Source organism: Atractosteus spatula, chromosome 3 (genome assembly GCF_055471065.1).
Source record: "Atractosteus spatula isolate fAtrSpa1 chromosome 3, fAtrSpa1.hap1, whole genome shotgun sequence".
Lineage (NCBI taxonomy): Eukaryota > Metazoa > Chordata > Actinopteri > Semionotiformes > Lepisosteidae > Atractosteus > Atractosteus spatula.
The window spans coordinates 71,443,210-71,458,915 of record NC_142708.1 but is presented as its reverse complement, the minus strand read 5'-3'; the positions used below and the strand labels follow the sequence as shown (position 1 = coordinate 71,458,915).

General features: G+C 52.8%; 1 protein-coding gene across 3 annotated transcripts in view; it reads left to right on the top strand.

The window, feature by feature from the left end:
- rasgrp4 (RAS guanyl releasing protein 4) overlaps window positions 1–15,706 on the top strand; it is a 48,494-nt gene that overhangs the window by 15,303 nt on the left and 17,485 nt on the right. For 2 of the 3 annotated variants that reach the window (XM_088912247.1, XM_088912246.1), the window contains exons 2-6: window positions 9,050–9,181; window positions 9,932–10,085; window positions 10,407–10,580; window positions 11,255–11,371; window positions 11,833–12,108. In XM_088912247.1, coding sequence (XP_088768373.1) covers window positions 9,050–9,181; window positions 9,932–10,085; window positions 10,407–10,580; window positions 11,255–11,371; window positions 11,833–12,108 — 853 coding nt within the window. Of the gene's footprint in view, window positions 1–2,818; window positions 3,019–6,866; window positions 6,973–8,143; window positions 8,207–9,049; window positions 9,182–9,931; window positions 10,086–10,406; window positions 10,581–11,254; window positions 11,372–11,832; window positions 12,109–15,706 lie in introns of all 3 variants that reach the window. The other variant, XM_088912248.1, reaches the window with a different exon arrangement.

Here is a 15,706-nt window from a genome sequence, read left to right as displayed (position 1 = left end):
TGACATGTCAGTGTTGGTAAGAGTTAAGATGAACTGGAAGCTGAAAGCAGATAAAATTTCTCGTCTTCTGCTTTCTCAGTTGATCTCCGAGATACAGTGCAGCTCCAAGACTGAGGTCTCATCTTCTCTTTAATAAATGTTACAGGCTGTTTGTAATATACACCAGGTCTGTCCACACACAGGGGCTCCAATAAGAATCTGGACACCAGGTCTGTCCACACACAGGGGCTCCAATAAGAATCTGGACACCAGGCGTGTCCACACACAGGGGCTCCAATAAGAATCTGGACACCAGGCGTGTCCACACACAGGGGCTCCAATAAGAGTCTGGACACCAGGCGTGTCCACACACGGGGGCTCCAATAAGAGTCTGGACACCAGGCGTGTCCACACACAGGGGCTCCAATAAGAATCTGGACACCAGGCCTGTCCACACACAGGGGCTCCAATAAGAATCTGGACACCAGGTGTGTCCACACACAGGGGCTCCAATAAGAGTCTGGACACCAGGTGTGTCCACACACAGGGGCTCCAATAAGAGTCTGGACACCGTCTCTAGAGGCTGTTCACACTGGAGTTTTTATGTACTCAGTTGCTTGTCCATTTCATTTGGAGAACGGTGTGAGCATTAAGGTTTGATCCAAACTCAACTGATTTTCAACAGCTGTGGAAGGAAGGGAGCCTTTCAGGTATTCCAGGAAATGCGACAGCACCCAGGGAAGTGGAATGGACGGGGGAGGAGCCCTTTTAGAAACGTGGTCAGACATCAAACCAGTATTGATACATCATTTCAGGCCCAACGAACTGAAGCTAGACCACACGAAACGAATGCAGAGAGAACGAGCCCAGCTGGTCTGCAGCAGGTTCTCCACCAAGATAGCTATCGGACATACTGTATTTCCACAGAGCTGAAGGGAAAAGCCTGTCTCTGCAGGAGAACACCTTTCATGTGGACAAAGTCTGGACAGTCAGACTCCGGTGCGTTTCACTGACGAGGCTCTTAACGAGATGAGGTCAGTGACAGGAAGCTCCTGGGAGGCAGTTCAGGGAAGTGGGTGCCTGTGAGTTCTTAGAATTGCCTAGCCACAATGTCACACTGTGTACACACGAACACACATTAGCACACTCTGAAACACAGTGACACACGCTGACACCTGCACTGGGCACACCGACACACGTGCACTCACTCGATGAATTTTAACACACAATGACATATTAATGTTCCCTGACTCTTTCTGCCCTGTCTCTTGTATATCCCAGTTTCTCTCTCAGCCCCCCGTCGGTTCCAACTCAAATTCAAAGAGCTTTCTTGGCATGACCGAAGAATTACAGTGTTGCTCAAGCAAAAACCATTCACTGAACATTTCCAGTAAAAACACATTATTGAACATTTACATACATCATATAAAGTATCACTGTAATGCAGGCTCACTGTCTGTTCCTCAGGCTGTGCCAGGGGATAACACACTGGGCTGCAGTTCTGTTGAATCTCCTCTCTAAGAAGGACTGGAAGGTGTTCTGGCAGGTGTGGAAATTCTGGGATTTGGAAGTTATTTTAGGGAAGAAGGCTTATCTATATCCCCGTCTCACTCTGCCCCTTTTTGCTAAATATCCCTTTGTCTCTCTCCGAGCTCAAAGCTCATCTTTCACTTCCTCTTGGTTTCTGCTCAGTCTGGACTTTCACATCCCCAAACGCACAGTGATAGACATACCGACACATGACAAACACTGACAAAAACACAGACACACACACACACATAAACACATAAAGTACAGACAGACATAACGTTATTCCATCCAGTTACTCTGGGAGAAGAACTGTAGTTTCTATACTCTATATACCTAATAGTGAAGGAATATTAATATGAAGTTACAGCTGATTAGACTGACAGTCTTTACAGTATCAACAGGTCTGAGGATGATGAGTGTCAATGTGAGGTTACAGATGATCAGACTGACAGTCTTTACAGTATCTACAGGTCTGAGGATGATGAGTGTTAATGTGAGGTTACAGATGATCAGACTGAGAGTCTTTACAGGTTCTACAGATCTGATGACAATGGAGTGCCTATATAGACTTAAACTCGTTTAAGGACTGCCTGAAATGATCACTGCTTCTGTTCATCTGCACAGCCAGTAAAATGTTTGTCTTCGTACCATTGTGAGCGGCAGGCTTTCTCATTAATTAGAAACCTCACCTCAGTGTGTGCGTCTTGTCACTGTGTCCTCGGATCTCTTTCTGAAACAGAATCACAGTTAAGCACACAGCAGCACAGCGAGCACACGTCCGTCCCAACTCGCTGTTTCTCTTCACGCCAGCTGCTGGTTTTGCACGTTTCGAAACATCGGATGTGACTCGCATCCCGCTCACTCCCCAGTCTGGAATCCCCAGCTGGGCGGGGATCAGGAATCTCCGGCCGGGATCCGGCTCGAGGGGCAGGAGGGTGAGGCAGGAGTCGAGAGAGAGGCCCGGCCAGCTAATCCCCCCCCCCCCCCCCCCGCCCCGGGGAATCGCAGTCACAGTCACGTGACCGACTCGAACCCGCGACAGCTGGGCCGGCCCGAGCTCGGCGCGCGGGAATTCAGAACCGTTTCTTGAGTGAAACTGAGCGGCGAGGGTACATCTCCACCATCTATCACTCCTCCTCCTTCCCTCTGTTATTGTCTCATGCCTTCGCTTCCTCCTCCTCCTCGCCATCACCCCTCCTCAATCTGTCACTCTCTCCCCCTCGTCCTCCTCCTCTCTCCCCCTCTCCTGTGTCTCCTCTTCACTGGCATGGCACTGACAGAGACACCTCTCCTGTCTCCCCTCTCCCAGGAAGTCCCGAGCAGAGTGCGGCGGGATGCTGACGGGGGGCGGCGGGGGTGTGCGGGCGGGGGGCCGGGCAGTGAGGAGGAGGATGACCTGCCCCTCCCCCCAGGAGATCAGCCGGGCCCAGGCCATGATGACGCCTCTGGGCTCGCTGACCCGCGGGGCCAGCCTGGACGAGCTCATTGACCGCTGCCTCAACTCCTTCGGTGAGAGAGAGAGGATGGGGGTCTGATGGAGGGAGGGATCTAACAGAGGGAGAGATGGATGAGATGTGGAGGGATGGAGGGATCTGACAGAGGAAGAGAGGGGTGAAGGATGGAGGGAGGGAGGGAAGAGATGGAGAGACGGATCTGACAGAGAAAGAGGGATGAAGAGAGGAAAGAGATGGAGGGAGGGCTCTGACAGAGGAAAAGAGGGATAGAGAGAGGGAAGAGATGGAGAGAGATCTGACAGAGGGATGGAGAGAGGGAAGAGATGGAGAGACGGATCTGACAGGAAGAGAGGGATGGAGGGAGGGAAGAGATGGAGAGACAGATCTGACAGGAAGAGAGGGATGGAGGGAGGGATCTGACAGAGAGAGAGGGATGGAGAGAGGAAAGAGATGGAGAGACGGATCTGACAGAGGAAGAGGGATGGAGAGAGGGATCTGACAGAGGAAGAGAGCGATGGAGAGAGGGATCTGACAGGAAGAGAGGGATGGAGGGATGGATCTGACAGAGGAGGAGAAGGATAGAGAGAGGGAAGAGATGGAGAGATGGATCTGACAGAGGAAGAGGGATGGAGAGAGGGAGGAGAGTGATAAGAAGAGAGATGGCTGCTTCACCCTGTCAAACGCGCACACCGTGTCCACAGCAGCAGCCACAGCTCAAGTGTCCAGGGGGAGAGAGGGGGTCGGTTGTGTTCTGCACGCAGCGGAACCGCTGTGGTAGGTGTCTTCATTCCCTGGCTCCTCTGCCTCCCGTGCAGCTGTCTGCTCGCCTCCATGCTGGCATCAGGTGTGGCAGGACGCTGGCGTGGCGCGGTCCGAGCGTGGCTCTGCCCTCTGCAAGAGGAAGCCACGTGATGCGATTTCAGCAACAGTGCCAGCGCCACCCCAGACCTCAGCGAGGTCACGCACTCATGTGTTTTTTCCTGTATAAATGTCTCTCTCTGCCCTTCTCTTTCTCCTTATCTCCCTCTGCCCCTCTCTCAGTTCAATTCACAAAGCTTTATTGGCATGACCAATGAGCTTCAGGGTTGCCAAAGCATAAACAATTAACACAACATTTACAGGCATTTACAATATAGACACATCATAATACATTGACATACAAACATATCGAGCATTATTGAGAGACGGGCTCAGTGTTCCTCAGGCTGGGACAGGAGATCACATACTGCTCATACTAGAAAGACTAGCTCTCTTTCCTTAACTGCCCCCTCACTCTCCCTCTCTGTCCTTGTCCATCTCTCTCTCTCTCCCTGGTCTGTCTCTCTATTCCTATTTCTCCCCGTCTCTTTATCCCTCTCTCTCCCTGTCTCTCTATCCCTCTCTCTCTCCCTGTCTGTCTCTCTATCCCTCTCTCTCTGGTCTGTCTCTCTATTCCTCTTCCTCTCCATCTCTTTATCCCTCTCTCTCCCTGTCTCTCTCCTTGTCTGTCTCTCTATCCCTCTCTCTCTCCTTGTCTGTCTCTATCCCTCTCTCTCCCTGCCTGTCTCTCTATCCCTCTCTCCCTGGTCTGCCCCTCTCTCTCCGGTTGTGCAGGAGCGTGGGAGCGAGGGTAGGGAGGGTAGGGAGATGCTGCTGGAGGAATGCGGACAGAGTGAGTGTGGACGTGCGAGATGGAGGGGAGAGGGACAATCAGACTTTGTTCTAGGAGCTGGAGAGCTCCTGTCTGAGAGTCATGGGAGAGGGACAGCAGGCCTGATCCACACAGCAGACATACACGCTCTGATACACACACACACACTGATACACACACAGCAAACAAATACACACTGATACACACTCAACACACAAACACTGATACACACACAGCAGACACACACGCTCTGATACACACTCAACAGACACACACTGATACATGCATAGCAGACAAAAATGCTCTGATACACACTCAACAGATACACACACTGATTCACACACAGCAGACACACATGCTCTGATACACACATAACAGACACACACACCCTGATACACAGGAGACACACACACTGATTCCCACACAGCATAAACTCACACACTGATACACATACAGCAGACACACACACACTGATACACATACAGCAAACACACACACACTGATACACACACAGCGGACGCAAGCTCTCTGATACACACTCAACAGACACTACACACTGAAACACACTCAATAGACACACACACTGATACACACACAGTAGACATACACGCTCTGATGCACACTCAACAGATACACACACACTGATACACACTCAATAGACACACACGCTCTGATGCACACTCAACAGACACACACAATTCAATTCAATTTAAGATGCTTTATTGGCATGACCAATGAGTAAAATCAGTGTTGCCAAAGCAAAACAAATACAATTAACATAAAACAAAAATCTACAGACATTTACAATAAAGACACACTCATAAGATATTTACATATAAACATATGGAGCATTACTGGGAGACAGGCTCACTGTTCCAGGAGGTCACATACTGGGCTGAGTTCCCTCCTCCCTCTCCCAGTAGGATTGGGACCTGTTGTGATTCTGGCAGGTGTGGGAACTCTGGGATTAGATTTGTAAATTTAGAGTAGAATGTTTCTCTAATCCCAGAGTATCTGTCACAGTGCAGTAGGAAGTGCACCTCTGTCTCTATTTCTCCCCGCTGGCAGTGGGAGCACAGCCTGTCCTCTCTGGGCAGCCAGGTCTGCCTGTGTCGCCCAGTTTCTATGGCCAGACTGTGGTCACTGAGCCTGTACTCCGTCAGGGTCTGTTTCTTTTTGCTGTCTCTTTTCTTGGTCAAATATTTGGCTAGTGTGTATTGTCTGTTTAGGGTACTGTAGCATTCTGTAGCATTTCTTGGGTCTGTGAGCCTCAGGACCAGATGGCTCAGGGGGGCTCTGTTTTGGGCTCAGCAGGGCCTTGTGGTGATAGGAGTTTTGGTCACTGTTTTTTAGGTGTAGCCAATACTTTTTAACTCTCTTTTTAATTATTGATGTTTATCAATAATGGGTATTGGCCTAATTCGGCCCTGCACCCGTTGTTAGGTGTTTTTCTCTGCACATGGAGGATGTTTATACAGATCTCCATGTGCAGAGTTTCTGTGGGGTGTTTGTCCCATTGAGTGTACTCCTGGTCTGTGAGGGGACCCCACACTTCACTGCCATATAGGGCAATGGGTTGGATTACACCTTCAAATATTTGGAGCCAGATTCTTGTCGGTGGGTTGATGTTGAAAAGCCTCCTTCTTTTTGAGTGCCTTCACTGCCAGGTCAACACTCCCAGAAGAGCCGATGGTGAGCCCGAGATGTGTGTAGCTGGATGTGTGCTCCAATGTGTTGTTGTTGAGTGTGAATTTGTACCTGTTTCCCTGAGGTCTGGCTTTCTTCTGGAAAACCATAACTCTGGTCTTGTCCAGATTGACTGTCAGCGCCCAGGTCTGACAGGACTGCTCCAGCAGGGCCAGGCTCTGCTGCAGCCCCTGTTCTGTGGGCGACAGCAGGACCAGGTCATCTGCATAGACACACTGATACACACTCAGCAGACACACACTGATTCACACACTGCACAAACACACACACTGATACACACACAGCAGACATGCCCACATGCTGATACAAACTCAACAGACACAGACAGTGATGCACACACAACAGGCACAAACACCCTTATACACACTCAACAGACACGCACACTGATACACAAGAACACCAACACTGACACACACACAGTGACTTACAGACTGTCATGGACTGTGAGACTGCCCTACACCGCTCCTACACCGTGCTGCTGTGCCCAGCGTGACCAGGCCTTTGACAACTCCAACACGACTGACCAGCTGACCAGCTGACTGACCGCTCGGCGCTCTGTCTCTCAGACCAGGACGGGAAGCTGTTGCGGGGGTCGCAGGTCGTCGACATGACCCTGATGATGCACTGCTGGGTCGTGCCCTCGCACTCCTTCGGGCGCCGGCTGCTCACCCTATATCCTCCCTGGAAACCTGTTGGAATTCCCCGCGCCTCTCCCAGCCTGCTTCGGGACAGGAGATGGAGCCGGCGTTCCGGGGCTAGGCTAGAAAGACATGGATGGTTATAACAAGCGAACATTTAGTCCGGGCTGTTACTTGGTAAGAGAAGTAAATGACTGGAGTGAATAACTGGTAACTGGTCACTGTGCTGAAGACATCTTAGACATCTGCACATTCAAGATGCATTTTAACATGCCGCAATTAAAGAATGACAGTTTGCTCTTGCCTGTTATCAGCAGTGCTCCTGATTTAGGGGTGGCCTCAGTCACAAGGCCTGATTCAGGGTAGAAACAGGGTGCATAATTCTGACAGATTAAACAGAAAATACAAGAATTTTGACTTGAAAAGGAATGGGTGCTCTACCTGATTCACTCTGTGGTGTATGTACTGTATGTACTGCCCTATAGTGGTTTAAACTGAGTTCTAGGCTGACCTGTGTCAATTCTATTGTATGTGACCTGAACTGATCTGTGCTTAGCTGGACCTGTCCTGGATTCATGCTGAACTGAGTTTATGTGTGCTGCACAGTGCTGTTCTGTGCTCAGCTAAGTAGCACCGAGCAGGTCTGTGCTGAAGACAGATGCAATGTGCTGGTCTGAGCAGAACTCGGCTGCATTGAGTTGAACTGAGCAGCTCTGAAATGATCTGTGTTGATCTGTGCTGAACTGAACTGCACAGAGCTGGTCTGTATTGAACTGAGTTGATATGGAACAAGTAAAAGTTTATTCCATGCTGAAAAGAAAAGAGACACAACGTTTCGACTCTGGAGCCTTCTTCAGGTCAAGAAAAAGACTGTCTCTTTTCTTTTCAGCCTGGAATAAACCTTTACTTGTTATTCTGCAGCCTACGCATGCTGACGCAGCTCCCTACCTGAGCTGATATGTGCTGGTCTGTGTCGAACTGATTTGATCTGTGGTGCAGTAGTAGAATTTGCATTAGTGTTGTTTTGGTCAGATATGTAGTTCTTGTATAATGGTGTGCCCATGAACTGTGGACACGGATGTCCTGAGGTATAGCTTTGTCACTCTGTTGTGTGCATAACGTGTAGAAGAGCTGTTGTATTGTCATGTGTGGTAGAGGTGCAATTGTGCAGTAGTAGTGCTGTTGTCTGTCCTTGACTGGCTCACATATCGGGACTGTCCTGTGGAGAAGAGAGGACACCTGAGACCTCGAATTTGCCACTTCATCAGGTCAGTCCTGCTGTCTGTTTCTGACTGCATGTACAGTATCTGCTTCTCAAAAACAAAGTGTTTCTGGATGTGAGATACGATTCTCTACGTCCGTGTGCCTGTCTGTCAGCATGAGTTTCACTCACTGCCTGTCTCTCACTGTCTGGTTGTTGGCATGTCTGTCTCTTACAGACTGTCTCAGTGCAGTGTTAATGTACTGGAGTATCCAGTCAGTGTGTCTGTATTAACCCCTCTCTCTCAGTGCAGTGTTAATGTACTGGAGTGTCCAGTCAGTGTGTCTGTATTAACCCCTCTCTCTCAGTGCAGTGTTAATGTACTGGAGTGTCCAGTCAGTGTGTCTGTATGAACCCCTCTCTCTCAGTGCAGTGTTAATGTACTGGAGTGTCCAGTCAGTGTGTCTGTATGAACCCCTCTCTCTCAGTGCAGTGTTAATGTACTGGAGTGTCCAGTCAGTGTGTCTGTATGAACCCCTCTCTCTCAGTGCAGTGTTAATGTACTGGAGTGTCCAGTCAGTGTGTCTGTATGAACCCCTCTCTCTCAGTGCAGTGTTAATGTACCGGAGTGTCCAGTCAGTGTGTCTGTATGAACCCCTCTCTCTCAGTGCAGTGTTAATGTACCGGAGTGTCCAGTCAGTGTGTCTGTATGAACCCCTCTCTCTCAGTGCAGTGTTAATGTACCGGAGTGTCCAGTCAGTGTGTCTGTATTAACCCCTCTCTCTCAGTGCAGTGTTAATGTACCGGAGTGTCCAGTCAGTGTGTCTGTATGAACCCCTCTCTCTCAGTGCAGTGTTAATGTACTGGAGTGTCCAGTCAGTGTGTCTGTATGCACCCCTCTCTCTCTCAGGCACTGGATCAACCGGTTCCCAGTGGTGTTCAAGGGCGATGACCTGCTGGGGGGAGTGATGGAGGAGCTGTGGGAACTGGTGAAGCGAGAAGGAGAGGAGCAGCACTCTCAGCTCGTAGACACCTCCGACCTGTGAGAGGCAGTACTGCACTGTGTATAGACACACCTGTGTGCCCTGGAGTCTCCTCCTCGAGAGCAAGAGAGAGGAGAGGGGAGGAAGAGAGAGGAGAGAGGGAGGGAGAGCAGGAGAGGAGGAGAGGGGAGGAAGAGAGAAGAGAGGAGTAGAGGGGAGGAAGAGAGAGGAAAGAGGGAGGGAGAGGAGGAGAGGGGAGGAAGAGAGAAAAGAGGAGGAGAGGGGAGGAAGAGAGAGGAGAGGGAGGGAGAGGAGGAGAGGGGAGGAAGAGAGAGGAGAGAGGGAGGGAGAGGAGGAGAGGGGAGGAAGAGAGAAAAGAGGAGGAGAGGGGAGGAAGAGAGAGGAGAGAGGGAGGGAGAGGAGGAGAGGAGGAGAGGGGAGGAAGAGAGAGGAGAGAGGGAGGGAGAGCAGGAGAGGGGAGGAAGAGAGAGGAAACAGGGAGGGAGAGGAGGAGAGAGGGAGGGAGAGGAGAGAGGGAGGGAGAGCAGGAGAGGAGAGGAAGAGAGGAAACAGGGAGGGAGAGGAGAGAGATGGAGGGAGAGAAGGAGAGGGGATGACAAGGAGAGATGGAAGGAGAGGAGGAGAGGGGAGGAAGAGAGAGGTGTTGAGATACGGAAGTATACACTTTTATTTATAGTGGCTATTTCTAACCAACATGAGTGCTCAAACAGAACACATTTATGGCTGAGAGACATTAAATGTCAGTATAAAGTGTGTGACCCCTTCTCTCTTGCTGTCCCGTCCCTCAGCCAGCCCTCCAGCGGCTGTAGACGTCTGACCCTGCAGGGCGGGGGCCCGGAGGTGAAGAAGAGGAAGGTGTCCCTGCTGTTTGACCACATGGAGCCGGGAGAACTGGCCGAGCACCTCAGCTACCTGGAGTTCAAGAACTTCTGCAGGGTCTCGGTGAGCCCCCTCAGTCAAACATCTAGTCAGTTCCTGGCACAAGTTTTACCTCTGATCTATTAACCTTTCATTCTCTTTCCCTCTTCCCTCTCTCTCTCCCTCCATCTCTTTCTTCTCCTTCACTCTCTCCCTCCATCTCCCTCCTCCCTCCATCTCCCCCCTCTTCCCTCCCTCTCTCTCCTTCCTCCCTCTGTCTCCCTCCCTCTTCCCTCCCTCTCTCTCCTCCCTCCCCACCCTCCCTCTCTCTCCTTCCTCCCTCTGTCTCCTTCCCTCTCTCTCCTCCCTCCCCACCCTCCCTCTCTCTGCCTCCTCCTCTCTCAGTACCTGGATTACCGGAGCTACGTGCTGCGCGGGTCTGTGCGGGAGAACCCTGCGCTGGAGCGCTCAGTGACGTTGTGCAACGGGATCTCTCAGTGGGTCCAGCTCATGATCCTGAACCAACACACAGCCCAGCAGAGGGCGGAGGTCTTCACCAAGTTCATCTACGTGGCACAGGTCACTGGAACTGGCACGTGCACACTCACACACTCACACTCTCACATTCACACACTCACCACTCACACTCTCACACTCATACTCTCACCACTCACACACTCACACTCTCACACTCACACTCACACACTCACACTCATACTCTCACCACTCACACTCTCACACTCCCCACTCACACTCACAGTCACACTTACACACTCACACTCATACTCTCACCACTCACACACTCTCCCCACTCACACTCTCACACTCACAGTCACACTCACATACTCACACTCACCACTCACACTATCACACTATCACACTATCACACTCTCACACTCTCACACTCTCACACACTCACACTCACACACTCACACTCTCACTCACACTCACTCACTCTCCCCACTCACACTCACAGTCACACTCACATACACACTCACACACTCACACACTCACACTCTCACACTCTCACTCACACTCACTCACTCTCCCCACTCACACTCTCACACTCACAGTCACACTCACATACTCACACTCTCACACTCTCACACTCACTCTCACACTCACTCTCACTCTCACTCTCACTCTCACACTCACACTCACTCACTCTCACACTCACACACCACACAGCCTCCTTTGTTCGGGCATCATCGGGGCCTCTCCCTCCTCCAGCTGCGTCTCTCTGTGTTGTGCAGAAGCTGCGGGCTCTCCAGAACTTCAGCACGCTGATGGCAGTGACGGGGGGGCTGTGTCACAGTTCCATCTCGCGCCTCAAGGACACGGCCAGCCTGCTGCCCCAGGACGTCACCAAGGTCAGACACTGGGACACCCTGGTCCCGAACAGGAACTCTGGCACAGTCAGCTGCTCCACAGACACGAAGAACTCTTGAACACAAGCCCTCCTTGTCCACACACAGCTCTGTGCTGCTCACGCGCAGTATTCTAGAACGGGAATCTTCTCACCCACATATACGATTGTAGAACATGGCGTTCTGGAACAGGAGCCTCCAGAAACAGATCTGAGCTTCGACAAACGGGAACAACCTCAGATAGCAAAACAACAACAGGTGGCTCTAGAAGAAGGATCAGGGTAGAGCAAGGCACCCTAGTGATCCAAACTCTGGGTGGGTTGCTGTTCTAGAGTGATGTCTCTGTTGTTCTAGAGTTGTTCTACACCCATATTCATCACCTGTTTCTAACCCAAATTTGACTGTTTTCCTTACTTCTTTACTCTTTTCTCTCCCTGCCTCTGTCTGCCCTCTGTCCGTCCCAGACCCTGAACGAGCTGACGGAGCTGCTGTCATCCAGCAGTAACTACGGCACTTACCGGCGGGTGTACAGTGAGTGCGTGGGCTTCAAGATGCCCATCCTGGGGGTCCACCTGAAGGACCTGGTGTCCCTGCACGAGGCCCTGCCCGACTACCTGGAGGACAACAAGATCAACCTCAGCAAGATGCAGCACCTGTACAGCAACATCAGTGAGCTGCTGGCCATCCAGAATCACCACCCACCCTTCCAGGCCAATAAGGACCTGCTGCACCTGCTCACGGTGAGAGGGAGGGACAGGAACAGACTGGGACAGAGGGAGAGGAACAGACTGGGACAGAGGGACAGGAACAGACTGGGACAGAGGGAGAGGAACAGACTGGGACAGAGGGACAGAAACAGACTGGGACAGAGGGAGAGGAACAGACTGGGAGAGAGGGAGAGGAACAGACTGGGAGAGAGGGAGAGGAACAGACTGGGACAGAGGGACAGGAACAGACTGGGACAGAGGGAGAGGAACAGACTGGGAGAGAGGGAGAGGAACAGACTGGGAGAGAGGGAGAGGAACAGACTGGGACAGAGGGACAGGAACAGACTGGGACAGAGGGAGAGGAACAGACTGGGAGAGAGGGAGAGGAACAGACTGGGACAGAGGGAGAGGAACAGACTGGGACAGAGGGACAGGAACAGACTGGGAGAGAGGGAGAGGAACAGACTGGGAGAGAGGGAGAGGAACAGACTGGGACAGAGGGAGAGGAACAGACTGGGAGAGAGGGAGAGGAACAGACTGGGACAGAGGGAGAGGAACAGACTGGGACAGAGGGACAGGAACAGACTGGGACAGAGGGAGAGGAACAGACTGGGACAGAGGGACAGGAACAGACTGGGACAGAGGGAGAGGAACAGACTGGGACAGAGGGACAGGAACAGACTGGGACAGAGGGAGAGGAACAGACTGGGAGAGAGGGACAGGAACAGACTGGGACAGAGGGAGAGGAACAGACTGGGACAGAGGGACAGGAACAGACTGGGACAGAGGGAGAGGAACAGACTGGGAGAGAGGGACAGGAACAGACTGGGACAGAGGGACAGGAACAGACTGGGAGAGAGGGACAGGAACAGACTGGGACAGAGGGAGAGGAACAGACTGGGAGAGAGGGAGAGGAACAGACTGGGAGAGAGGGACAGGAACAGACTGGGACAGAGGGACAGAAACAGACTGGGAGAGAGGGACAGGAACAGACTGGGACAGAGGGAGAGGAACAGACTGGGACAGAGGGACAGGAACAGACTGGGACAGAGGGACAGGAACAGACTGGGACAGAGGGACAGGAACAGACTGGGAGAGAGGGAGAGGAACAGACTGGGACAGAGGGACAGGAACAGACTGGGACAGAGGGAGAGGAACAGACTGGGAGAGAGGGAGAGGAACAGACTGGGAGAGAGGGAGAGGAACAGACTGGGACAGAGGGACAGGAACAGACTGGGACAGAGGGAGAGGAACAGACTGGGAGAGAGGGAGAGGAACAGACTGGGACAGAGGGACAGGAACAGACTGGGACAGAGGGAGAGGAACAGACTGGGAGAGAGGGAGAGGAACAGACTGGGAGAGAGGGAGAGGAACAGACTGGGACAGAGGGACAGGAACAGACTGGGACAGAGGGAGAGGAACAGACTGGGAGAGAGGGAGAGGAACAGACTGGGAGAGAGGGAGAGGAACAGACTGGGACAGAGGGACAGGAACAGACTGGGAGAGAGGGACAGGAACAGACTGGGACAGAGGGAGAGGAACAGACTGGGAGAGAGGGACAGGAACAGACTGGGAGAGAGGGAGAGGAACAGACTGGGACAGAGGGACAGGAACAGACTGGGAGAGAGGGACAGGAACAGACTGGGAGAGAGGGAGAGGAACAGACTGGGACAGAGGGAGAGGAACAGACTGGGAGAGAGGGAGAGGAACAGACTGGGAGAGAGGGACAGGAACAGACTGGGAGAGAGGGAGAGGAACAGACTGGGACAGAGGGAGAGGAACAGACTGGGACAGAGGGACAGGAACAGACTGGGAGAGAGGGACAGGAACAGACTGGGACAGAGGGAGAGGAACAGACTGGGACAGAGGGAGAGGAACAGACTGGGAGAGACGGACGGGAACAGACTGGGAGAGAGGGAGAGGAACAGACTGGGACAGAGGGACAGGAACAGACTGGGACAGAGGGACAGGAACAGACTGGGAGAGACGGACGGGAACAGACTGGGAGAGAGGGAGAGGAACAGACTGGGACAGAGGGAGAGGAACAGACTGGGACAGAGGGACAGAAACAGACTGGGAGAGAGGGACAGGAACAGACTGGGACAGAGGGAGAGGAACAGACTGGGACAGAGGGAGAGGAACAGACTGGGAGAGAGGGAGAGGAACAGACTGGGACAGAGGGAGAGGAACAGACTGGGAGAGAGGGACAGGAACAGACTGGGAGAGAGGGAGAGGAACAGACTGGGACAGAGGGAGAGGGAGAGGAACAGACTGGGAGAGAGGGACAGGAACAGACTGGGACAGAGGGAGAGGAACAGACTGGGAGAGAGGGAGAGGAACAGACTGGGACAGAGGGAGAGGAACAGACTGGGAGAGAGGGAGAGGAACAGACTGGGACAGAGGGAGAGGAACAGACTGGGACAGAGGGACAGGAACAGACTGGGACAGAGGGACAGAACAGTCTGGGACAGACGGACGGGAACAGACTGGGACAGAGGGAGAGGAACAGACTGGGAGAGAGGGAGAGGAACAGACTGGGACAGAGGGAGAGGAACAGACTGGGAGAGAGGGACAGAAACAGACTGGGACAGAGGGAGAGGAACAGACTGGGACAGAGGGAGAGGAACAGACTGGGACAGAGGGACAGGAACAGACTGGGACAGAGGGAGAGGAACAGACTGGGACAGAGGGACAGGAACAGACTGGGACAGAGGGACAGGAACAGACTGGGAGAGAGGGACAGAAACAGACTGGGACAGAGGGAGAGGAACAGACTGGGACAGAGGGACAGGAACAGACTGGGAGAGAGGGACAGAAACAGACTGGGACAGAGGGAGAGGAACAGACTGGGACAGAGGGACAGGAACAGACTGGGAGAGAGGGACAGAAACAGACTGGGACAGAGGGAGAGGAACAGACTGGGACAGAGGGAGAGGAACAGACTGGGACAGAGGGACAGGAACAGACTGGGACAGAGGGACAGGAACAGACTGGGAGAGAGGGACAGAAACAGACTGGGACAGAGGGAGAGGAACAGACTGGGACAGAGGGACAGGAACAGACTGGGAGAGAGGGACAGAAACAGACTGGGACAGAGGGAGAGGAACAGACTGGGACAGAGGGACAGGAACAGACTGGGAGAGAGGGACAGAAACAGACTGGGACAGAGGGAGAGGAACAGACTGGGACAGAGGGACAGGAACAGACTGGGACAGAGGGAGAGGAACAGACTGGGACAGAGGGACAGGAACAGACTGGGAGAGAGGGACAGGAACAGACTGGGAGAGAGGGAGAGGAACAGACTGGGACAGAGGGAGAGGAACAGACTGGGACAGAGGGACAGAAACAGACTGGGAGAGAGGGACAGGAACAGACTGGGACAGAGGGAGAGGAACAGACTGGGACAGAGGGACAGGAACAGACTGGGAGAGAGGGAGAGGAACAGACTGGGACAGAGGGAGAGGAACAGACTGGGAGAGAGGGACAGGAACAGACTGGGACAGAGGGAGAGGAACAGACTGGGACAGAGGGACAGGAACAGACTGGGAGAGAGGGACAGGAACAGACTGGGACAGAGGGACAGGAACAGACTGGGAGAGAGGGACAGGAACAGACTGGGACAGAGGGAGAG